Raw genomic sequence first — 26,969 nt, 5'->3', positions numbered from 1 at the left:
TAATAGGAGCGGATTTTAATGCCATCTGGAACCCAAGGATAGACAAATCTTACCTCGCCTTTTCCAGCGAACAAAAGAATTCATCGAAGGCATTAAAGGATTGGTCAAAGATTACAGGTGTAAAGGACTTATGGCGGTTACTTAACCCCACGACCCGAAAGTACTCTTGTCGATCTGCGAGACATAAGACACTATCCAGAATAGATTATGTCCTTGCATCACAGAAACTATTTGATAATTATGAAGTGGAAATGATACCCAACGCACTATCAGATCACTGTTATTTACTCCTTAAAGGTACATTTGGTATACTATCCTCCCGAGCCCCAAGATGGCGATTTAACTCGTTGCTGCTTAACAACAAGGAATTCATTACACAACTCAAAGAAGCTCTTATAGTATTCCAACGGGAGAATGTAAACTCGGTGCAAGACCCCAGAATAATATGGATGTCGGTAAAGGGAATGATCAAAGACTTCACGGATAGCTTTTCCTCCAAAATGCGCAAGAATCAAAACACAAAACTGGAGGAGCTGGAAACGCTTTACTCAACGTTATTTAATTCTCTGAAATACAACAACTCAACTCGACTAGAAAATCAAGTTAACGTACTAAAAATAGAGATCAATGACATATACAGACAACAATCGGAAATACAAATACGCAGCACAAGACAACAGCAGTACTCTCATGGTTCCAAACCCAGCCACCTATTAGCCATGCGATTAAGAATTAATGCAACATTTGCAGATATAACTACCATTAGAGCACAACAAGTACTTGTAACAGATCCGGTAAAAATAAACGATACATTCAAAGTATTCTACTCCGATTTATATAAATCAGAAATGACCTTCGATCAAAACAAAATGGACACATTTCTTAATCAAATTATTCTCCCTAAACTTTCAGAGGATGACGCTAAACAGTTAGAAATACCGATCACACTAGAGGAACTCAAGATGGCCATAACCGCAATGAAAAGTGGTAAGGCTCCAGGAAGAGACGGTTTCCCATCAGAAATGTACCTTTCTTGTTGGGACATAATTGGCCCATTATTACTAAATATGATCTTATACTCAGTCAAAGAGGGGAACTTCCATAAAACCGACAATATTGCACTCATAACAGTCCTCCTTAAAAAAGACAAAGACCCCAACGAGTGCGGTAGTTATAGACCTGTAAGCCTCCTCGGAACAGATATCAAACTGTACTCTAAGGTATTAGCCATCAGATTACAAAAGCATATGACGTCTTTAGTTCACCCGGACCAAACTGGCTTCATAGGAGGCCGCCTGATCACTGAGAACATAAGACGTATACTGCACGTACTTGATGCCGACAAAGAGGATACCATACCTAAGGCGATACTGTCCCTGGATGCTATGAAGGCCTTTGACAGGCTGGAATGGTCGTATCTGTGGGCAGTGCTAGAAAGGATGGGGTTAGGAAAAGGATTCATCGATATGATTAAAGTATTATACAAAGACCCATCGGCCATGATTATAACAGGCACAATCATCTCCGATATCTTTCCGGTATCGCGCTCAGCCAGACAAGGTTGCCCTCTTAGTCCCGGTCTGTTCAATCTATCATTAGAGCCGTTAGCACAATATATAAGACAATCCCAATCCATAGAACCTATCGTAATCAAGGGCACACAACAAAAAATTTGTTTATATGCGGACGATGTAATATTGTTCATGAAAAACCCCAACACCACATTGCCTCATCTGCTCAAGTTGATTGAGGACTTTGGTGATTTATCGGGATTTAAGATAAATTGGCCGAAGTCGGCTTTCCTTCCACTTAACACCCCTGCAAAAAAAGATACAACCCTCCCAGGACAGATACCGATGGTAAAACATTTCAGATGCTTGGGAGTGGAAATATTCCCTACCATAAGACAAACGGTGAAGCACAACTACACAAAAATCCAAAACAAAATCAAAGACGACCTTGATAGATGGGCAAAACTTAAGAACACAGTACAAGCACGGATATCAATAGTTAAGATGGATGTACTACCTAAAATCAACTTCTTCTGTTCAATGCTACCGTTACCCCCTCCAGAGGGTTACTGGAAAAGATTACACTCCTCCACATACAAATTTATTTGGAATAACAAACCACCACGTATAAAAAGATCCACCGCACAGAGAAATAAAGCAGATGGTGGCATGGCATTTCCAGATTTTTTCCTATATTTTAAGGCGTACTCATTAAGTCCATTGACAACATGGTTTTCCTCTTGGAGGAAAATAGAAGAAAACATAGTAGCCCCACATAGACTGAAGGACATAGCACACACTAAACTACCAATCAAGCACTGTGAACGAAAATTTGGCCCCATAATTACTCATGCGATCCGGATATGGCGTGAATCACAAAAAAAAAATCCTATCCCACAAGAATGGCACAACCATACTCCCTTATTCAATAACAATGCTCTCTTAATTGGAAAACGACCTATAAGATTCCCTATATGGGAAAAGCAAGGCATACACTCATTAGGGGATATTTTTAACAAACAGGGTTTTTGTAGTGATAAAGAAATACGCAAAAAATTTAATCTCACCAAGTCCACATGGCTTTTTCACAAACAGTTAGAGCTATGTTTGAAGTCTCACGGTGTTCCATTAGACAGACCAATTGAACACCACAGATACCACAAATTCTTCTACTCAAGAGAGACATCGAGAGGTTTTGTTTCAGAATTTTATCATCAATTACTAACGTCCTCGTATGAAACCCTCCAACTTGACTCTGTCTGGAGGAGGGATATACCAGACCTGGAAAATGACTTTGATTGGCAAGGAGCCTGGGCAAATGTCCGACTTACATCAAGGAACCCGGATCATCAACAAATCAATCTTAACTATATTCACAGGACATACTTGACTCCTATAAGACTGTGCCGAATGGGGCTCAAACAAGATTCCAAATGCACCCAATGTACAAATGGGGACGAAGGGACATTTATGCACATGTATTGGGACTGCTCACCAGTTAAGGCATTCTGGAAAGATGTGACCCAACAAATATCAAAACTCGTATCTTGGAATATACCTGTACACCCCTCGGTATTGCTGTTGAATGATGTTTTTGAGTTTGCAGTGAATCCACAGCTAAAGAGATTGGTTTTATCGGGTATCACAGTAGCCAAAAAGCTGATCGCATCACGCTGGTTTCAACCGGAAAAAATGTGCCGTAAAGTTTGGTTTCTTACATATCTCGATGTAATTTACCATGAAATATCTACAGCAAGAATTCTGGGTCTCAATGAATCCAAAATGTCAATGTGGTTAGAAGTGGTGGAGAGAATAAAAGCTAGCTTATAATGGTAGTGTCTGGTTAGGTGCGAGGGATAGTGGAGGTACTTCTCAAGGTGGGGTCCGGGAGGGGGGGTTTCGAGCTGAGCATACGTATGTAGGGTTTTTTTTTTAGATAACAGGTATTATGGGTATATCTTATATAAAACAACTAACCAAAATGTGATCTCATGTGCCCTGACAATTAATGCTTGTATATCTTATCGTGTGTTGTCATGTTTGTTTATATGTTTGTTTTAAAAAAGAATAAAAAAATAAAATACAAAAAAAAAAAATTATTTATTATCATTATTATTTATTTAGAACAATTTGTTAATATATATATAATATTGCAGCGAGCGTTGTCTGCATCTAGCTTTGTAGCTTGCAACGTTTTCGGCTTGCCATTGCCCCGACTGCTTTGTTGTTGTTGAATCAAGTCAAATGCTAGTTAAGCTTGTATTGTGCGAGTGAACATGCGGCACACTTCAGAGGTTTCGTTTTGCGGTAAATGAAACGTTGATGTCATCGGACTTAAAAAAAAATGTAATCGTTACTCAGTAGTAACCCATCCGTACTGTCTCTCACTGTGTCTCACTCCCTGTCTCTCACTCCTTGCAGACCCGTAACTACTCTGACTGCGCCTGCGTCCAAAGCCGGCAGGTCATCACGCCTGTGTCCTCCGGCGGCCAGGGCAGCAACCAGCTGCAGCTCGTCATCGTCAAGACCTACCTGAACGAGAACGGCCATGCGGTGTCTGGGAAGTGTGACCGCACCTGCAGCACCCTCATCCCCTTCCTCATCTTCCTCTTCATCGTCACGCTCATCACTGCCTGCGCCCAGCCCTCTGCTATAATCGTCACCCTCAGGTACCTTCACCAAGCCAAGACAACGTGCTAATTAAAACAGAGGTTCTCAAAAAGTGTGGTCCGGGGTGCGTCTATTTGAAAGGCAACCGGTTCATGCGTTTTGCGAATCTGATTGGCCACTGACGTTTCTGGTCATGTGACATGTACGGCCAATCGCGTGACGCGCCCATTTCCGCCTCGACCAGCAGCAAACTACCTAACGCCTAGTTTATCACTGGTTAAGCTTAGGCGACTCTTTCGAAGTTGGTTAAGGTTAGAGTTTGGAATCAGGGCTGGCGTTCTATCGCCCTGCTCTAAGACAAACTCTAACCTTAACCAACTTCGAAAGAGTGCCTAAGCTTAACCGGCGAAAGAACTTGCCATCACACGATTGGTGCGACCAGAAACGGCAGTGGCCAATCAGAGCGCAAAACGCGAACGCGGAAGCATGAACCGGTTGCCTTTCGAATAGACTCGTCCGGGGTAGCCCTAGGCGTCCTAGAGGGGTTCCCAGGGGGACCCCAGCAAAACCGGGGTTTTGTTTGACTGCTATTTTCTTCACTAGAAGTTACTGTAGCACAATGAGAAAAGGTATAAGAGTGGCTTTTCAGTTTATAGGTTTCACTCTCTTTTTCTCTTTTACACAGTAAGTATAATTCTGGACTACCTCGTTTCTAGCAACAGATATCTTATAAAAAGGGGAGTCCCTGGGACAACATCTCATCAAACGGGGGTCCTTGCTAAGAAAAGGGTTGAGCACCATTGCTGTATAAGGTTGCAAATGAGACACTGTTGCTTTAATCATACAGATCATAACTGGGTAAGAGTTCAGCTTAGGCTTCCGGTTTGGCGAGGAGCGGGTGAGCAGCTGCAGAACAGAACTGGGCTTGGGGCGGGTGGGGGCTCTGGGTGCTGGGCTCTGCGCATGGTGGACCAGGTTATGGGGATGCTCTGTTGCTCGGGGAGGAGGGCGGGAGGGAGGGGTTTCTCTTGTGGGGGTCAGAGCGGCTGAGCTTGGCCCAGTGGGGTCCTGTATGTTGTGGGGTCGGTGGGCGTGGGGTGGGGCTCTCGGTGGCATGGGAGGTAGCGGGCTTGGCTTGGTGGGGGGGAGAATCTGTCCCTCTCCTCTGCTGGGCCTGGCCCAATTAATTCAAGGGACCCGTGTCGCTGGGGGCCCGGCTCTGCACGCATCGGCCTGGGATATGGGGGAGTTCTACGGGCTTAGCTCAGGGGGGGGAATGTCGAGGGGGGGGACCATCGTTTCCGCGGTTTGACCCGGGAGAGTGGGGTCTCGTGGGTTGTGGGTTCGTTGTGCGTGTTGGGGGCTTGGTGACATGGGAGGTAGCGGGCTTGGCTCGGTGGGGGGGGGGGAGTACCACCCCTCGCCCCTCCACTGAACCTGGCCCAATTAAATTCAAGGGACCCGTGTCGCTGAGTGCTCGGTCCCACGTGGGACGGACCTGGGATGTGGGGGAGCCTGGTTTCTAGGGGCGGATGGCGGGAGGGGGGAGTCCCTCTCATGGGGGTCTGGGAGGCTGAACGCAGCCAAATTCAAGGGGCCCATGTTGATGTACTGTTGTGTTATTGATGTCATTGTAGGTATTTTATAAGTGTTGTTTGTTTGTAAGTAAAAAAATTATAAAAAAAATAGTTCAGCTTAACACATTGAGTGCCAGCGACGAGATTTATCGTTAGTTCATGCCGACCGTTGAGTGCCAGCGACGATAAATCTCGCTTTTTTTTTATTAGCGATTTGAATTCATATTTCATCAATCTAGTCTCGCGTTAGTGCTGCAAACTCTCTCTGAGCTCCATTAGGAAAATACCGCCACCTATCGTCTCTCCCTGTTGTACTGCACCCCTTTGGAATGGATTGAATGAAACACATGGGGGGGGGGGGGGGGGGAATCCAGCTTCCTCATTTTACTTCTCAGACAAGTCACCCGAGAGGATCGGATTCATTGCAGAGCCCCAAAACAGCGTGGTGTAGGAGTGCGGAACAAACAGACTGCCAGACGGTTGTTTAGATGCAATTAGGGATGGGTACCTTTCACATACCGGTACCTGTGAATCGATACCGGTACCCAACGGTACCTTTTTTCGTTACTTTAGTCTCAAGAAATTTAATTTACCTACCTCAGTCGTAAAAAAAAAATCCAAACTTCAAATAACTACAATTTCGACAGTTTTCGGCTTGCCATTGCTCCGACTGCTTTGTTGTTGAATCAAGTCAAATCCTAGGTAAGCATATATTGTGCGTGTGAACGTTGACATGAAAAGAAAAAAGTAAAAAAAAAAAGTTAAAAAAGTAATAAAAAAATAATAATAAATATATTTTTTTTTATTTTTTTCCGGTTTCTCACTTGATTCGATACTCGGTAGTACCGACATGTTTCGGTTCGGTACCTCCAAAGTACCGAATTCGGTACCCATCCCTAGATGCAATACACGTAACGTCTCATGTTTACTTCCCACTTCTTTAATACAAACTAATACGTCATCACGTCAACCCGTGTGACTACATAACGTCAATGCCCTCTAACCACACCCTGTGCATAACATTGAACATGGAGGTGACAGAATATGAATGTGAATTCTATTGTCCATTATTGTCCCCCACATGCCCCCCCCCCCCAGAATTCACAAGAACTGGCAGCATGAGCCGTTGAGGACCCCGTAAAATCCTGCCGAAGCGGCTTCGGGTGTCCAGAGTCTGTGTAGCGACGGGACCAGTTACCACCAGAGGGTGGTCTGAGGACTTAACGGCCAGGGGGAAACCCTGCGTCATGGTGGAACCAGTAGACCCTGGAGGGCGGTCTGAGGTTTTGATGGCCGGAGGGCGGCCGCGCCGCGGCGGCTGAGCTACAGAAACCGGACAGTCCAGGTCCACATGAGCCGGTTTCAGACGGTCCACTGAAATGTGGTCCGGTTTCCCTCCTATTTCGACTACAAATGACTTGTCCCCTGTCTCCAGAACACGAAAAGGCCCCTCATAAGGTGGCCGTAGTGGTGACCGATGGGCATCATGGCGGACAAAGACGTACTTTGCTGTATGGAGATCAGGTGGAATATAAGCCTGGGGCACAATGTGCTGTGACGTAGGCACCGGCCTAAATACCTTGGCATTGTCCAGGAAAACAGACCGTTGCTGGCCAGCAGACCAAGGCGTTGTGGTGTTGGGCATGAAATCCCCGGGGACTCGCAATGGCTGCCCATAAACCAGTTCGGCTGACGAGGACTGAAGATCTTCCTTAGGGGCTGATCGGGGGCCCAGCATGACCCACGGAAGTCTGTCAACCCACCCATTGTCCCGAAGACTGGCCCTGAATGCGGCCTTCATTGACCTATGAAACCTCTCGCACAGTCCATTGGCTTGAGGGTGATAAGCCGTTGTACGGTGCAGCTTTACCCCGAGACCCTGGGCCACAGCATTCCAGAGCTCCGATGTAAACTGAGGCCCCCGGTCGGAGGTTATATCCGATGGAGCACCAAAACGGGCAACCCAGGTGCCGATGAATGCTCGTGCAATGTCGGCAGATGTAGTTGAAGATGGTGGCACGGCCTCTGGCCAACGGGTTGTCCTGTCAATCATGGTAAGGAGGTGGGTGCAACCGTGTGATGGTGGCAGTGGCCCAACCAAGTCTATGTGCACATGATCAAACCGCCTTTCAGGCACATTGAAAGGGGTTAGTGGGGCCTTGGTGTGGCGGTGTACCTTGGCCCGTTGACACTCTAGACAAGCATTAGCCCAATCCCGAACATCCTTTTTAAGACCGTGCCAGACGAACTTGGCTGCCACCAACAGCTGAGATGGTTTCCTGCCCGGGTGAGAAAGGCAGTGAAGGGCGTCGAAAACACGCCTCCTCCAAGCGGCAGGGACAACAGGCCGAGGCTGCCCAAGTGAGATGTCACACAGGAGCGTAGAACCAGTGTCATTAAAAGAGATGTCCACCAACTGAAGACCTGTATCGGTGGTCCTACATGCCTGGACGTCCTTGTCGGAAAGCTGATCGGCTGCCATCTGTGCATAATCAATCCCGAGGTGGACCGTACTGATGATAGCACGAGAGAGGCAGTCGGCGACAGGGTTGTCCTTCCCGGCCACATGTTGGATGTCTGTTGTAAACTCCGAGATGGAGGACAACTGGCGTTGCTGGCGAGCGGACCATGGCTCTGAGACCTTGGCCATAGCAAAGGTCAACGGTTTGTGATCGACAAATGCTGTGAATGGTCGGCCCTCCAACAGGAAACGGAAATGCCGTACCGCCAGATAGAGGCTGAGGAGCTCCCGGTCAAAGGTGCTGTAATTGCGCTCACTGGCTCTGAGCTGCCGACTAAAAAAGGCAAGGGGTTGCCAGTGACCATCGACTAGCTGCTCATACACTGCCCCAACAGCATAATCCGATGCGTCGGTTGTGAGAGCGATCTGCGCCTCAGGTAATGGGTGCGCCAACATGGCCGCTGTAGCCAGGGCTTGCTTGGTGTTTTTAAAAGCTCCCTCCATCTCCTCTGTCCAAGTGAGAGTGAGCTTAGCAGGTTTGCCCTTGAGTGCCTCGTAGAGGGGCTGCATGAGCTGGGCTGCGCCAGGCACAAAGCGATGATAAAAATTCACCATACCCAAAAATTCCTGTAGTGCCCGGACGGTGGAGGGCTGCGGAAACTCGCTCACAGCCTGCACTTTCGATGGCAGAGGCACTGCCCCATCCTTTGTGATGCGGTGCCCGAGGAAATCAATTATTCGCAGTCCAAACTGGCACTTGGCTGGGTTAAGAATCAAGCCATGCTGACTCAGGCGCTCAAAAAGTGTGCGGAGGTGAACCATGTGTTCAGCCCTGGAGGAGCTGGCGATGAGGATGTCATCTAAATAAATGAACAGGAAAGGCAGGTCCCTTAACACACTGTCCATGAGGCGCTGAAATGCTTGGGCAGCGTTCTTGAGCCCAAAAGGCATGCGGAGGAACTCAAAAAGCCCAAAAGGGGTGATTACCGCGGTCTTGGAAATGTCCTGTGACTGCACCGGCACCTGGTGATAACCACGAACCAGGTCCACTTTAGAAAATATGACCTTCCCCGCAAGGCGAGATGAAAAGTCCTGAATGTGTGGTATAGGATAGCGGTCAGGGGTCGTAGCATCATTCAGGCGGCGATAATCACCACACGGGCGCCAACCTCCGGCGGCCTTTGGCACCATATGGAGTGGCGAGGCCCAGGGGCTATTGGACCGGCGCACTATGCCGAGGCACTCCATCGCCTCAAACTCCGCTTTAGCAATAGCCAGTTTACCTGGATCCAGGCGCCGTGCACGGGCATGTACTGGCGGGCCTGCAGTCGGTATATAATGTTCCACACCGTGCTTAGCTGTAGCTGCTGAAAAAGTTGGCATGGTAAGAACTGGGAACTCAGCCAACATACTCGAGAACTCAGAGGCAGTAAGGGTACTGGACAGCCTTGAGGAGCTAGAACCACTGAGTTCACATGGGAATGAGCTAAGCCGACCGCACTTGCCATGGTAGTTGCTGCAGGAATAGCTCCTTAAAGATAAAACAAGGCTTGTGGTTGCCTGGTAGTAAAGCCAACATTCGATCCATTAGCTCCGATGGTTTAGCATCGCCCAAGCCCGGCAAAGACAGTAGCTGACGTGCACGCTCCGACTCCGTTTGACCAAAAGTTTCTAGCAGCACGTCTTTCAGTGTGTCGTACTTACTATCCTCCGGAGGATTCCCGAGCAGATGTGCTACTCTGGATGCGGTAGCCCCGCCGAGCGCCGATACCACGTAATAATACTTTGTATCATCCTCTGTTATCCTCCGTATAGCGAACTGCGCCTCCGTTTGCGCGAACCAAACAGCAGCCTGCTGCTCCCAGAACTCCGGTAGCTTCACTGCTACAGCGTTCACAGACATGTTTGCTTGTTAAAAAAATTTAATCCAGTCTTTGGAAGCGTCCAAAAACGATCGTCAGAGTCACCAATGTAGGAGTGCGGAACAAACAGACTGCCAGACGGTTGTTTAGATGCAATACACGTAACGTCTCATGTTTACTTCCCACTTCCTTAATACAAACTAATACGTCATTACGTCAACCCGTGTGACTACATAACGTCAATGCCCTCTAACCACACCCTGTGCATAACATTGAACATGGAGGTGACAGAATATGAATGTGAATTCTATTGTCCATTATTGTCCCCCACAGTGGAATACATATTTCCAGTACCCAGCGTTGGATCACTAAACGCGATCGATATTTGGAATGGCGATCAGGAATTGGAATAATCTTTTTGGAGAACATCTGATCTGAGGTAAGGAATCTATTTTACCAGTCTTAGGATAATCAGAACTTTTTTCACAGAGATATCAACGTGTGCCCTGTGTGTGTGTGTGCGTGTGTGTGCTGATCAGGAAATGAGAGAATCGATTTTTCAGCTCGCTTCTATAGCGTGCATAAGTACACATATACTATCGATAATCTAGCGTTTATTTGAAAACGATTCATAAATAGGCAGAAAGATTTCAGTTTTTTGTGTATTCCAGAATATTCCAGTAAAGGGCGATTATCACAGAATCTTAACAACTTGATCGCCGGGGTTAAATTCATAATTTACCATCCCTCGCCAGCCCTATTTAACATGGAGACGTTCCCCTTCTTTGCAGGGCTATAACTTTTAAAATTGTATTGCTAAATTGACATTACTATGGCTCATTCAACGTCATATATCTATTGTTCAGGGTGTAGCAACGTTATACTTTTTCATTCACATATTCATACTAAAATACGGTCTAAAGTATAAGTATGTTTTTATCGTTTTCTGCAGCTTTCTCCAGAACTTGATTTATAGCCCTAAATGCATTATATTGATGATCAAATACAGTTTGGTAGGAATCTGTGCGAGATAAAAAATGTCAAATGGACGTACTTCTAGAAGTTACTATGTATGATCTGATGATGACCGGATGGGGGGGGGGGTCGTTTATAATTCCGTGGGCAACGTTATATCATTCATCTAGTGTGGGTGATATGATCATTAGAGCAGTTAGTATAGAAGACATTACAAAATAACGCTGAAACTCACCGTAGCTTCCTCTCGCCGTTGGGAGATGAGCGTGGAACAGAATCTTTTTCTATTATGGGATGTCGAAATATACGATCCATTTCCAGGTTGTATAATAGTATATACGTCCAAATCATGTTGTTTATCGAGTTATTGGTAACGGATCACTATCCGTCGTGATCAGCTCGAGTCCTGGGACTATTACCGAGTGATCGGACCAAATTGAAATGAGCACCCGCTTCCACTTCCTGTTTCTTCCCTGGGCGATCCGCCGATCGGCCACCAGATGGCGCTCTTGAACCGTTAGAGAGTTGATAGGGGCTCACCAGTACATCTCATGTCTCCGGGGGAGAAATATGATTTCGATCACAGATTTTTGAAATATTGATATCAAAGACGCTGTCCAGCGTCTTCGGCAGAATAAGCATGGCGGGGAATGACGTGTTCCAGCGTCAACGGCGATTAAAGTGTTGTTAATATTTTCCTGAAAAACGAGCGTTGGCGGCTAGGTGGTGCAGTGGGCAAGGCGCTCACCACCAATGCAGGAAACGCTGGGTTCGAGCCCAGCTCTCCGTATTGCTATCAGCTTGGCTGGTCGTTCATACTAATACAATTGGCAGTATTAGGGGGTGGGAATTTGATGGGTGGGGATCGGACGTTGTGGACAGCGACTCCTACAGGTCGGTTGGTGCGCCTGCCAGCAGAATCAGGAAGCGACGGGGGCGGCGTGCCCTCCAAACGCAGACCCCTGACGCTGAGAGATCGCGCTGTGCAGGTGAAAAGATGCGACGGCTGCTTCCTCGAGTACCGGAGGGGACGCGTGATGTAAGGCTTCGTCCACATTGCAGCCGGCTTGTGGGAGGCATGGCCTAACAGCGTTCGAGACAGGGGAGGGTAGAATTGGACGATACGAAATTGGGATGGGAGAAAAATTGAAAAATAAGAGAAAAAGTAGATAAAAAAAAAACTTTTTTCAAAATGGTATAAAACGTAAATGAACCGACTTAAAAAAAAAAAAAAAAAAACAATGTTGACTGCAAACAAGTAATTGATAAGCGACGGCCAGATTAGACACACAGCCATAATTTAAGACATAGTTTATGCGTTTGCAAATATGAGAGCTCTATCATTGAAGTGGACGCTGGCATACAGAGGCTTTTAGCGCTCCGCATGGCTGGCAATCAATGTGTTAAGGGGTGAATGTCACTGTAGTAGTGATGCACCAATACTGTTATCTGATATGGGTTTGATACCAGGCTAAGACCAGGCAGATACCAGGCCAAGACAAGGCAGATACCAGGCCAAGACGAGGCAGATACCAGACTCAGACGAGGCTGATACCAGGCTAAAACTAGACCGATAGCAGGCTAAACAAGGCTGATACCAGGCTAAAACAAGGCTGATACCAGGCTAAAACGAGACCGATACCAGTCTAAAACGAGACCGATACCAGTCTAAAACAAGACCGATACCAGGCTAAAAACAAGGCTGATACCAGGCTAAAATGAGACAGATACCAGGCTAAACCAAGACCAATACCAGGCTAAAACAAAGCTGATACCAGGCTAAAACAAGGCAGATACCAGGCTAAAACAAGGCAGATACCAGGCTAAAACAAGACCGATACCAGGCTAAAACAAGGCTGATATCTGTATCTGAGAATTTCCCAGATACAAACATAATAATAATAATTAATTTTTTTTTATATAGCTCTTCTCAATGACCCGAAGTCGCTGACAGTAGTTGGGACCAGAGTAAAAACAAAGAAACAAAAACAAAAGGAACATGAGACCATGGTGGGATCAGGGGAAGTCAGCATGGATAGCACAAAAAGACGGAGCGACAGGAGATGGACATCAATCGGGTTGGAGGGGGGGGGGTTATGGGTGGGGGGGGTTGAAGGCAAGGGAGAACAGGTGGATTTTGAGGCGAGCTTTGAAGGTGGAGAGTGTAGGGGAGTCTGATGGACTGAGGGAGGGAGTTCCAGAGTCGGGGTGCAGTGCCAGAGAAGGCCCGATCACCAACGTTTTTGAGTTTGGATGTCGGGACAGTGAGGGAGGCAGTGGAGGAGGACCGGAGGGAACGGGTGGGGCGGTAGGGAAGAAGGAGATCAGTCGGGTAGGGGGGGGGCAGGCTGTGGAGGGCTTTGAAGGTGAGGAGTAGTGTTTTAAAGTTTATGCTGTGTTTGATCGGGAGAGAGTGGAGGACTGAGTGATGTGTAGCATGCTAGAAATCAACAAGTTTTACACACATAAGAGGAGGAATTAAGTTTTTCTCTTCTTTCTCCTTCCTTCATTCTTTTTATTAATTTATTATTTGTTTTGGGGTTTATTTTTAGAGGTCCAAGCCACGTCAATTTGACTGTACTCTAGATTTGTAATATTCAAATATGTCTGACCTGAAATGTATATCTTTCAATGCCAAATCCTCCAGGTGTAAATATTCAATGCGGTTTAAATATTCCACATAAGAATATTCTAGAACTTTTATGTCGGAGGGATGTGGATGTTGCCATGGTACAGGAATCACACTTTCTTCGTGGTACGTAATTTTTCAACAACAAAAAAAGTATCACTCAATTGCATCTGCTTCTGCGGCTACTAAATCAAAGGGAGTCTTAGTGCTATGTAAAAGATCTTACAACCTGCTTACTAAAACCTTGCTTGACCTGGACGGTTACCGTCTGGTGGTAGGGGTTGACATTAATGCAGTGATGGATAGCGACATGGATAGAACAGGTGTGTTGGAGGGAGGAAACCAGCGACTTGCCTCTGAGGCATTAAAGGGGACATGCATTGCTATTCCTAGCACTATTTGGGCAACTTGCCTCTGAGGCATTAAAGGGGACATGCATTGCTATTCCTAGCACTATTTGGGCAACTTTACACAATTCCTGTGAGTCTATGGAAGACATCTGTAAGGTTTATTTAAAAAAAAAAAAATCATTGTTTTATATTTCTAATGGAGTACTCAAAAGCATAATTTTCCAGCCTCAAGATTTCAGCCTGTTATTGGCTGGGCTCCGCCCATAAGCACTTTCAGTGACAGTCATCCACACAGTCTGCGAGTGGCAGACAGAGAGAGAGAGAGAGAGCACTGTGTAAACACAGCTGCGTGCGAGATACGCAGGTCCCCTTCTCTTTCTCTCTCTCCCTCTCCCGTTTGAGGAAGTCTTCCACTGTGCCGCACGCTACAGCTATAGACGAGGCGTTAGTTATGCTCCCGAATCGAGAGAGAGAGATAGAGAGGGGGAGAGAGAGAGAGACAGACCGAGAGACGACAGCGCGACGCGCGTGTGTGTATGTGTGCTCTGTCACAAGGGTCTATCTGATTCTCTCTCTCTCTCTCGCTCGCTCTCTGTCAAACCCTGTTTGGTGCGCTACAACCACAGAGCCAAGCGGCTCACTATCCGCTCCATCCTCGCCACGTGACGTCACCATGCAAGTCAAATCAGAACGACCTGATTAAATGGAGCAGGAAATGAATGACCTGAATGACGGCAATCCGCCAATATGCTATTTAGAGACACAGACACATTGATACTAACTCCTATTACTATAATACAATGCTAGACACTGAAAAAAGACATTTATAATGCATGTCACCTTTAAGGGGTTGGGCCAGACCATACTGGTGTGATACCGGTCAGTAAAATTAGTCGTTCTTCAGAATAGATTTCTTATTTGCATCTAAAGATCTAGTTATAAATGTCTGTAATACCTTTTATATACCGGTTACTTGGTCAGACCATAAACCAATTATTTAGCTCAGTCGCCATGAGGCCTGCACCGAATATATGGCGCTTTAACTCCTCGTTGTTGCATTATGAATTATATAGGACACTTTAGAGTTCAACAAAGAACCAGTTTCTGATTCAAGAATTTTATTGGAGGCAGGATGAATGTCATAATAGACCAATCAATTTGAAGCACAAGGGCATGTTCACGCCTCCAGTCTACTCTTTTTGTGCTCTACATCACGCTTATGCTAGTAGTGTGCTTGTGCTGTAAGAACATGTGATACACACTTTCTCCTACTGCGCTCTATAAGCGCCAATTTCATCCCCCCACGCACACGCACACACAACATTAAGGGATAGTGCAATTATCTTTTACACCCCCCTGTTTATATTAATGTTATTTATGCCTTACTCCTGTTTTTATATTTAATACTGTGTTTAGGACTGTTTTTATATTTTTACTAGCACCTAGGGCTGCATTTTAAATTTCGTTGTAACAATGACAATAAAGATCTATTCGATTCGATTCTATCAACTAGTGCTCAGAAACTCCATATTATATTTATTTTATATATAAGTGAATTAATCATTGAAAGGGAATTGACGTGTGGGTGTGTGTGTGTGTGGTGTAACTACAGGTCTGTAGCAGAGCAGGAGAGGCCCTTTGCGCTGGGAATGCAGTTTGTTCTGCTCAGGACCCTCGGTGAGTAGCAAGGCCATGCAGCACCGGACACCCAGACATCACAACAACCGTTCTGTACTTCCTGTCAGGAGGAGATGGATGGGCTATGTTTAGAACTGAGGAGTGAGATCAGATCACGTCGGCTGCCCTCCCTGAATAATGAGCTGATTGATTTGGAGAGATGTAGCAGAGACCACCTTCTGCCACATAGAATCACTGAAGTCAGAAAAAAGATTGATGGGTCTTGGCGTTTGCTGTGCAGGGAGGATTTTATGAATTAATATGGCTTATTTGCATACCTTATATCCCTCATTGACAGCCAGGGTCCTTTTATATGAACATTACACATTCCTTATTCAGAATGCGAGTGTATTCCGTCTTAGAGTTGGTGCATGCAAATTAATGCCATATAACATTCACCGTAGTCCGGATAAGATCATAATCCCCAGCAATATTATTTTTACCCATGTGTACAGGGATAGTGTTTATCAGGATCAATATGCATATAAAATCCTTGGAGACTTTAACCAGGATCTTAGCTCATATCTGGAATACTGGAATATTGAGAAATGCTTTTCTGTTTTCTCTGTCCTTAACATTCTTAATATGTTTAATAGTTGGTACAGAATGAGCTGAATGTCTATCCTCTTGAGCAGAGGTCACCAATAGGTGAATACATTTTGATGGAGAATTTCTATTTCTTTTTTACTAGTGCAGCTTTTCTAGCCTTTACGGCATTGGTTTAGCGTCCCAGGTCGTAGCGTCATCTCACGTGACGCTACTCAGCCAATCAAATCTGTGTATTCAGATACGCATTGTGACTCGAGTCAGGGAGATACACGCACACACACACAGAGTGAGTGACAACAGTCAGAGAAAAGTTATTTCACATGGCGTGCTCTAAAAAGAGAAGTAATTTCACATGGCGTGCTCTAAAAAGAGAAAAGTAATTTCACATGGTGTGCTCTAAAAAGAGAAAAGTAATTTCACATGGCATCCTCTAAAAAGAGAAAAGTAATTTCACATGGCATGCTCTAAAAAGAGAAGTAATTTCATGTGGCGTGCTCTAAAAAGAGAAGTAATTTGACGTGGCATGCTCTAAAAAGAGAAAAGTAATTTCACATGGCGTGCTCTAAATAGAGAAAAGTAATTTCACGTGGCGTGCTCTAAAAAGAGAAAAGTTATTTCACATGGCGTGCAGTTCAAAACCACTGTCTCATATGTTCTGAGACTGGCGATTATTAAAAGTGGGAATGTGAGGCATGAGTCAAAGCACACGTCTTTTAATAAAACATACCCACTCAAATCTGAACTAAGGGCACAGAAAATAAATGACCTAAGAGCCCAATATGATGGATCCACCAGAATCCTGACACATTCATTCACTTCCTAGTTAACAACTGGCAATAAATATTGTTGAAATATTATTAAATTGTACTTTCGTTATTTGATTTGATTTCAGTTGTTGACTACATACAGACATTGATACAACTGCTAGACAGTTGCTCTGAATCATCAAGTTAGTCATTATGGGGCGGCTGGGTGGCGCAGCGGACATTGCACTTGTCACCAACGCAAGAGACACCGGGTTCGAATCCGGCTGTCTGCGTTGCCTCTGGCTTGGGCCGGCCGTCATACTAACTCAATTGGCAGAGTTAGCGGGTGGAAGTCGATGGGTGGTAATCTGGACGTTGTGGACAGCGACTCCTACAGGTCGGTTGGGGGACGCCTACACAGCAGAGACAGGAAATGGCGGAGTAGTGTGAGCCTCCCACACGTTACACCTCGCCAATGAGAGTCCGCGCTGGCAGGTGAAAAGATGTGACAGGCTGCCTCCTCGTGTATTGGAGGGGACACGTGATGCAAGGCTTCTATCCTCCCTAAAACCGGCCAGTGGGGGGCATATGCGAGCAACGTTCAAGACAGGGGAGGGGAGAATTGGCACAGCGAAATTGGGATGGGAGAAAAAATAGAAAGAGGAGAAAAAAGTGGATTTAAAAAAAAGTTAGTCATTATGATGTTCTGGACCTTTGCTTAGCACTTTGAGTGCCAACAACGAGAAAGCTCGTTATTTAATCATTATTGCTTTTATTAGCGATATCCATTCATTTTTCATCAATTCAGCCTCACGTTATCATTGGGACTGGCTCTGACCTCGAAAAGGGCAAATACCGCCCCTTATCGTCTCCCGGATGGTAATGCACCCATTGGATTGGACTCAATGGAAATGCATAGGGGGGAAAAAACCCGGATTCCACATTTTACCTCAGGCATGTAACCAGAGACGATTGCATTCATTGGGGACCCTCAGAGCAGCGTGGAATATGTGTTTCGAGGTTGGATCATTGGATCAATAAACGCGATCGATATTTAGAATGGCAATCAGGAATTGGAATAATCTTTTTGCAGAACATCTGATATGAGGTAAGGAATCTATTTTACCAGTCTTGGGGTAATCGGATGTTTTTTTCACACATTTCACAACGTGTCCCCTATTTGTGTATGTGTGTATATGACGTTAGCGCTGACCAGGTCATAGATAATCGATTTTTCAGCCCGCTTCTCTAGCGTGCATAAGTACACATATACTATCTATAATCTAGCGTTTATTTGAAAACGATTCATAAATCAGCCGGAAAATGACACCGTGTTGTGTGTATTACCCTAAAGGGCGATTCCTGCAGAATCTTTTTCTAGAAATTTCCAAAAACGTCCGTTTTTCAAAATGGTATCAAACGGAAATGTACAGATGAAAAAACAATCCGTTTCGTACATGTTGACTGCAAGCAAGTCATTGATAAGCGACGGGTGTATTAGACACATAGCCATAATATAGAATATAGAAATAGCTCCGCGAAAATCATGAAATATCGGAAAATCAGGCATTCAAGTGATAAATCGTGCGCCCCCTGCTGGCACTCAATGTGTTAATAATAATAACTTTATTTTAAAAGCACTAAGTTAAGGAATTCTTCTCTAACTGGACCTCTGGATTTTAATTGAATACCTCTGCTCTAGAGTGCTGACTGCATTGGTTGAGGTTACAAGACTGAAAAACTTGAATATGAATCGGAAATTATTTTGAATCCGTAGAAGATAGAAACCAAGTCAGGCACGTGGGATCTACTAGTCTACTGTTTCAGACTGGCTTTCTACACCAACACCCTTCTCTACTCTCTCTTACTCTCTCCCTCCCCCCCCCCCCCCCCCTCTCTCCCCCCCCCCCCCCCCCATCTCCCCCTCTATCTCTCTCCCCCCCCCCCATCTCTCTCTCACACCCTCCCTCTCACCCCACCCCCCACAGCCTACATCCCTACACCCATCTACTTCGGGGCAGTGATTGACACCACCTGCATGCTGTGGCAGCAGGACTGCGGGGTCCACGGCTCCTGCTGGGAGTATGACGTCACCTCCCTGCGCTTCGTGTACTTCGGCCTGGCGGCCAGCCTGAAGTGCGTGGCCTTCTTCTTCATCTTCCTCACCTGGTACTCCCTCAAGTACAAGGAGGAGCGGGTGGAGCGCTGGCTGAAGCGCCACCTGTCGCCCACCGACACCGTGGGCAGCCTCCTCACCTGCCACCCGGGGGGCCACAAGGGCCACGCCCGTACGCGTTCCTGCCCCGTCAACATCCCGCGCAGCGAGCCGCACGCCGCCGCGCTGGCCACGCACCCCCCGCCGGCGCTCAACCGGGGGGTCAGCACCCAGAGCTGCCCCGGGAACCAGTTGAAAGAAGCAATATCGCCCCCTGTGCAGCAGGGGCCCCCTGCACCCGCCCGCTCGCTGGAACATGTTCCGGTCCGGGTCTGAGCCCCCCTCCCCCCGCCCGCTCGCTGGAACATGTTCCGGTCCGGGTCTGAGCCCCCCTCCCCCCGCCCGCTCGCTGGACCATGTTCCGGTCCGGGTCTGAGTTCTCGCTGGGATGGGGGAGGGAGGCAGGGAGCTTCTAAACCGCCCACTCGACCGCCCTCTGTGTGCCTTCATCACTACAGTCCTCACGTGCACACACGTCCAAAAACACACACGGTCACACAGTCAGGCACTGGACGTCCTTCCCCCACACAGGCTCACCTTGTATAGAAATCAGAAGGGGTTAACCCTTTGTCGTGTGGCAGTGGAAGGGTTAACCTTCTGTATTGTCGCAGTGAAAGGGTTAACTCTTTGGTAGTGTGTTAGTGAAAGGGTTAATTGTAGGTCCTGCACAGAACAACAACAGCCAAACATCTTCTAGGAAGCTGTTCCAGTGACACAGAACAACACTCCCACCAGAACTGATACCTCAGCTTTAGCTAACTCCCCACCCACCCCCTTTACCTTTACCTCATACTGTATGTGTGTGTCTGTGCGTAGTGCAGATGTTCCTTCAGAAGGACTTACTTGGACATCATTGTATGATTGTGTACCTGATAAACATGCTGTATCTCACCACGTTATCATCTTTGTCGTGGGACAAGAAACAAAGAAAAATGCAGAAATGTGTTGCACTGCAATACATGTTTGACACGGAAACCGATGGCTTGGTGCTGTGTGAGGAAGAAAATACCTATCACATTGTTGTTGTTTTTTAGTTTTTCTTTTATATTTCTTTGTGTTAAAATAACTCATCTGGACAACAGGTTCCACTGGGCTTTAGCAGATTCCTGTTTCTATGCAAGGTATTTTGTTGCCCCCAGCTAGCGCCACAAACCTGCAAGTATGGCTTTTGTTTCCTTTCGCAATGTGTTCCACACATTGCCACATACCCAGATCTGTTAAGTGGCCCACATGAAAGAATAGCATTGACAATTGAAAGTTAGTGAGAGTAAATGGGTTTGAATATGGCTAACCAGTGATGTCATTGGGGACATGTTGTTGGCATAGGCGGCGTGTGAACCCGACATTAGGGTAGGCTATATAGCGCGGAGCGAGCAAAATGTTTCCTTTTTTGTCAATACACAGTGCAAATTAAGTGTTCAAATGAAGGCATCCAATAATAGATTAACCATTGTCTTACCTTAATGCAGCAAAATGTGACGTTTCGTCTTTCTTGGCATCAATGATCTTTTCTGCTTTAACTTTGTCTGCGAGATCACTTTCAATGTGAAGCAGACTGGCGCATTGTTGGTTTTGGATGTGATGTGCCTCATTGCTGAGAAAGACCGTTCACAACTTGAATTACAAGTTGCAGTGCTGACGGCAATGAAGGGAACGTCTTTCGTAATTTAGATCTCATCATGCTTTGAAAACAATGTACATACAGTAGCTCTAAAAAGTTTCCACGATTTGATGAACTCGGACTCTCATCATGTCCTCTTAGAGCAAGCCCTCTATGCCAAGATAAAGCAACATATAGCCTCCAGTGATCCGTAGTTATGTCCAGGGGCAGCCTGGTGCAGCTTCTAAATTACTTTGTTTATATGCCTTGGGAAAATACCGTATATCCATTTTGCTTTGAGAAATTTTACTCAAAATAGCGCGCTGGTGTTCGCTACAAAACGATCGGCGGGCGGAGATTCAGAACACAGATGTTTGCTTTACGCGGCCTGCGCGATCAGGATTATCATGTGAATGATGTGATTGGCTACATTATTTAACCTGAGCCTATGCGTGATTGGTTACTGCCTGTACCTGGAATGTTAAACGCTGTCACCTAGCCGACTGACACCTTCGTCGTTGACACCTCGGCCAGCGGGCTGCAGCACAAGACACACAATAGCCAGCAGCCTGCGCACATATATTATATATACATTTCAAAATTCCCAGCATAATATTCTGGGTAGGCATTGCTTAGCCTGGCCTAATAGACCAGCCGCCTATGGTTGTTGGACGGTGTTAATTACAACTCAATTAAATGATAAGATAGCAGTCTCCTATAAGACAAGGTATTGCTATTTTCATCTACTGTACATCATTTCATGGTGCTGTAATACTGACTGGTGACCATATTCAAACTCATTTACTCTCAATAACTGTCGAACTAAATGAATGTGTGCAAAACTGTTTGGAGTTTTTGTGTGAGATTATGGGTATCGCAGGGTATCACTCCCGGGAGAAATTCTCCCACTGATAACGATAACGAGAGCCACCTGAGCTACTTGTTTTTTTTGTGTTTTTGATGCAAGTATATAAGGTCTCTGTCATGGCCAAGAATGGATTCATGTTTGTCCAAAATGGTGTAAGTCTATATTGTAAAAGTGATGGAACTGTAATGATCGGTGCTGTGGTATTGCTGCATCTTCTAGACGAGGAGGAGGACAGTTTGAACAGGAGTCTCTGTTATTTCTAAAGTGCTGTTGGGACAGTATTACAGTTGCTTCCATGATCACGACTGCCGAGGTTCTTACATTTGCTTTGTATTCACGGATGCACCAATACCAATACTGTCGTGGGATACCGGACACACTAAACATACAATTTCAGAATAAATAAATGTCCCCCAGTGTGAAATACCTGCTTCTAAGAGCGACATTGTAACATGTGAGAAGTTGATATTCTGCCTTTTTAATGGGATAGTTGGATATAACCTGTTTTAATGGGATAGTTAGATAGAACCCGTTTTAATAGGATAGTTAGATGGAACCCCCCCTATTTCTTAGATGTTGTTGATCAATAGAATCCTTTCTCGGCACAAGCCATGCTGTTCCATGCTGATTCTTATTAGCCACAAACCTAGAGCCATATGAAATCCGCGTTCACGGAATCGCGGACGGAATCGCGGAATTAACCAATAAAAATGGAATCAACTGCAAAACGTGGAATATTGCAGAATTTGGCCTAATCTGGACTGAAATTTCGTTTTTGGGTGGAACGTTTGGTGCACACGCGACCGGGGAGGCGGGGACGCTACAGCGTGTTACACACAACACAGCCGCGGTGCTCAAGCGTCTGGCTGCTTCAGAAGATTGTTCAGATTGTTCGTCAAGAAGCTAAACAATTCCACAATAAGCCCTCAATTCAGAGCAGAACAGTATCCTAATGACTTTTATGCCTCCGGTGATAAGGTGTTTTGCTAATTCTGTCAACGTTCCGTGGACTGGACCCGCAAAAACACTTGCGACACTATTGTGATTAAATAGCTATAACGTTAGGACGTTTAGCTTCTAGCTAAATCTAGTGCACCCATCCATTTGTTTAATGCAAACGACTGCCCTTTATAAACTAAATACACTTAAATAGCTATGTAACGTTATAGGACTATCTATGGAAATGATAGCTTCTAGAAGTTCTAGCTAAATCTGGTGCACCCATCAATTTGTTTAATGCAAACGATTGTCATTATACACTGCCCTTTATAATCTAAATAAACTTAAATAGCTATGAAACGTTACATTACATAGGACTATAGATGGAAATGATAGCTTCTTGCTAAATCTAGTGCACCCATTCATTTGTTTAATGCAAACTATTGTCATTATACACTGCCCTTTATAATCTAAATAAACTTAAATAGCTATGAAACGTTACAGTACATAGGACTATAGATGGAAATGATAGCTTCTTGCTAAATCTGGTGCACTCATCCATTTGTTTAATGCAAACGATTGCCATTATACACTGTCCTTTATAAACGAAATAAACGAAACTAAAGGTGCCTAAATTATGCATTACTATATTTCATCACAATATAATAGATATAGCTAGGTTACTGACATTGTCATTGTGATAATGTCAGTAGTAGCTAGCTGTATCTATTGTTTACACTTGAAATATGTATTTTTATTTTGTCACAATATTAATTGAAAAATATTGTGTAAAATTGAACTGTATTTGAGTTGAAGCACTTAAAAACATTAAATGGACTGTTATATCTTATTCAATAGTGGACATTTATTCATTCCCACTTATTAGACACTATTTCTGATGGTAAAATGAGCATAAAAGGCAAAATACAGAATTCTGAAATATTAAAACGGAAAAAATGGAATTTGGGAAAAAATAAAATGGAATTTGGAAAATAATAAAACGGATTTCATATGGCTCTACACAAACCAATACGAAGTCGTGCGTGCTGATTGGAGGGAGGGCGTTCTACATTAATCCTATTAACCCATAAACTGCTATGTCACTGTGTTCCTTCTAAGTTGGTAGGAAAATGTGACTATAGTCTTTTTATTCTTTGCATAGAATGATCATGCAAACATTTATATAATTATTCTAACCTTATGTCACGATGAATCAAAGTTTCTGAAGCTGTGGGGCGATAAGCGGTCATCTGGTAATCAGAAGGTTTCCGGTTCGATTCCGGCTCCTCCCGGCAGTGTGTAAGTGTCTTTGAGCAGTGTGTGATGGGAGCCCCCAACCGTTGGTGTGTGAATGTGTGAATGAATGTGAGGCAGAAGTTATAAAAACACTTTGGATACAAGTGCTATATAAATGCAGTCCGTTTACCATTCGTGAATAAAATGTAACCTTGGTAAAACACATACAGTAAATGTGAATTTTACACTTAAGTGTAGGTCCTGCACAGAACAACACAGCCAAACATCTCCTAGGAAGCTCTGTTCCAGTGACCTAGATAGAAGAACACAGCCAAACATCTTCTAGGAAGCTCTGTTCCAGTGACCCAATCTTCCTCTGAGGACAGTTTATTTTATTCAGTTATGAAAATATACTATTGACGCAAAAATCTTTTAGTTTTTTTGTTTGTGTGTAATCCTTAATTGAGTAGCTCAGACGAAGAACCATATACGTCTGTTTGACGTTTTGAGAGAAACAATGTTTTCAAACTTTATTATCTAAAGATTGTTTGAGTGTTGTGTTTATTCATAGTTAAAGACAGTAGAGTTTTAGTAGTTTCTTGTGATATATCCCACTCACACTCAAAGTGATTTGGATTGATTTTACAACTGCAAATACATGGGCAGTCCAAAACATTTAAAAACAGACTTATATGGTTCTTCAGTGCAAGGGTTCAGTTCGATTTTTTTATCTTCAGGATTGGAGCTGAATGTTGAACAGTCCGATTCTGGGAGGACAATGGATCTCATTCACCAATGGACTTAAGACAAAAGTTAAGAGCAAATTTCATCGTAGCTCCACTTGAGACTTTTTCTGGACGATTTTGGTATTCACAAACTGTCCCTTCTCTGGGATTGCTCGTAGCTAAGAGCAGGATTTAGGAGCACTGAAGAGCAGTTGTAAGTCGGACAGACTGGTCTGCACCGTGTTCTTTACTTGGGAGGAATCATGGTGATTGCATTCACGTCGATTCTACAGACATCCTTGGAATTAAATAATAATAAATACGACAATATTTGTATGATACAAATTTCTGTTTTTAAGTCATGCCTCAACGACACATCGTGATGTCCGAAAATAAATAAAAACACTACACCAACACTGCAAATGAAAGTGGATAAATAAATAAGAACTAAACCCAATCATGTGGATATAGCTATAGTGGAATAGACTGTATTAATATTCCATATTCCTGGCCACGTGCCTCAGCGAGCACACACACTGTATAGCCTATGCGCATAATGAATGAACAGTAAGCTTATATTATTCTAATGACTTTTATTAGGAGATCGCAGATACTGTGCGCTGCCCTATAGTAGTAAAGGCTTCCGCAGAGGTCCGCAACGCTCACCGGTGTCACACAAAAGGATGCTTGGCGTGTTGGTTGACATTGACCTGCATTAAATGTAGTAAACTGGCTTGAGAAATTTAGGAAATTGGTACGCGGTGGTTCGCTTGACTATGAAACCTCAAACGACTGCGGTCATGCCACGCTGAGTCTGGTCCGCCCGACTGTGGGAGCCATTACTACTATAGGGAAGCGCATACAGTATCTGCGATCTCCTAATAAAACAAGTCATTAGAATAATATAAGCCTACTGTTCGTTCATTATGCACGTAGGCTATACAGTACACGCGTGTGTGTGTGCACTGAGGCAGGTGGCCAGGAGCGCTCAACAAGATGGTATAAATATCGAATACAGTCTATTCCACTATAGCTATAGTGTGCTGTATGATGACAATACATTTGAATCTAATCTAATTTTGATTCGTCGCAAATCGTTTCCACGCTACCTGTTGAATATGAGGATCAGCACTTCATAGATGCAACGCTGACCCTCTCGCTTCCGTTTTGCACACGACCCTGGCCTTATAAGGAGCTGGCGGGGTGTGTCTGTATGCAAATTCAGGTGTATTTATTAAATATTTTTTTATGTGTAATCCTAGTTTTCATATGATGTCTAAATGTCCGAGATCTTGCAACGTCACGGAAGGCATGTTTTCTGTGAAATCCCACAAACTTCTGCCACCAATTGTTGGTTTTTAACTGTTAACCTTTTTTTTCCTCTTGTTGTCCTTGTATTACTTCCTTTTTTTTAAAAGAAGGATCCGTCCTTCTTTTACCTTTAAAGTTGTTGCTGTCATACTACATACAGCCCAGCCATCAATTCGAGACTGACTATAAAATAAATATTTTATTTTATTATTATTATTTTTTTTTTTTTTTTTTGTTAATCCTTGACCTGGATGGTTTATCAGTATGGAACGTCAGGTTGAATAGATTATGAGTTTATCTTCTATATTTTTTCTTTTTTTTATCAGTATTTATTTTAAAGAGTTGTGACTGGTTAAATACCACACTGATGAGAAGAAACATTTTGATTATTTGTGGACACACAAGTTTACAAATGCCTTGGATACTTGACTTCTGTCGATTTAAAAAAAGATATATATAATAATAATAATAATAATGTGAAAAAAGAATAAAGTAGTATTACTGGAGGTTGTGGTTGGTTGGTTGATTTGATGTGTATACTGTGGGATATTTGTAGATATCCTGATGAAGAATGTGCTCAGTCAACCGAGGCTTGGATAATAACAAGGGTTTATTAACCAAACAGATAGAATACATAGAGAGAATGGCTGAGGGCTTCCCCCCAGGTGATCAGCTGAATTTACCCAGGTAAGAAGACCTGGATAGATCTCAAGAGGAGATCTATATAGGTAACAGGGGGGGGGGGTGGTCCCATTTGATAGGTCAGATGGGGGGGAGGGGGTACAGGTTTGGGGGACACAGGGGAGGGGGGTGTCTTATTCCACAGAGAGGGGGGGGGGGCACAGGTAAGGGGAACATATTTACATGAGGACATATTATACCACAATACTCACTTTTCTTTCTTATAATGTGGGTGAGATTAATGTATAATATACCAGGATTGTTTGGAACAGGTAAAAGTGGGGACCGATGTAATCCATCGGTTATCAGATAATGAATAAAATAGAAAATAATTAAAATAATGAAAATGTTGGCCAATGTGTTCTGTTGGTTGGCCTAATAGTTTAAACTAGTATTATTTATATACATGATTCATGACATGATCGACTGGAATAATGAAAATGTTGG

General features: G+C 44.4%; 1 protein-coding gene across 1 annotated transcript in view; it reads left to right on the top strand.

Annotated features, from left to right (window-relative positions):
- Positions 1 to 26,158, top strand: part of LOC311233838 (solute carrier organic anion transporter family member 5A1-like) — a 131,206-nt gene extending 105,048 nt beyond the window's left edge. The window contains exons 7-9 of the mRNA XM_084320877.1: positions 3,933 to 4,180; positions 15,588 to 15,652; positions 18,936 to 26,158. Of these exons, the coding sequence (XP_084177003.1) occupies positions 3,933 to 4,180; positions 15,588 to 15,652; positions 18,936 to 19,438 (816 nt within the window). The 3' untranslated portion in view covers positions 19,439 to 26,158. The remainder of the gene's footprint in view (positions 1 to 3,932; positions 4,181 to 15,587; positions 15,653 to 18,935) is intronic.
- The last annotated feature ends 811 nt before the right edge of the window (positions 26,159 to 26,969 follow it).

The sequence above is a fragment of the Notolepis coatsorum genome (assembly GCF_963971535.1).
Source record: "Notolepis coatsorum genome assembly, chromosome: 8".
In the NCBI taxonomy this organism is placed as follows: Eukaryota; Metazoa; Chordata; class Actinopteri; order Aulopiformes; family Paralepididae; genus Notolepis; species Notolepis coatsorum.
This window is presented reverse-complemented; position numbering and strand designations above follow the sequence as displayed.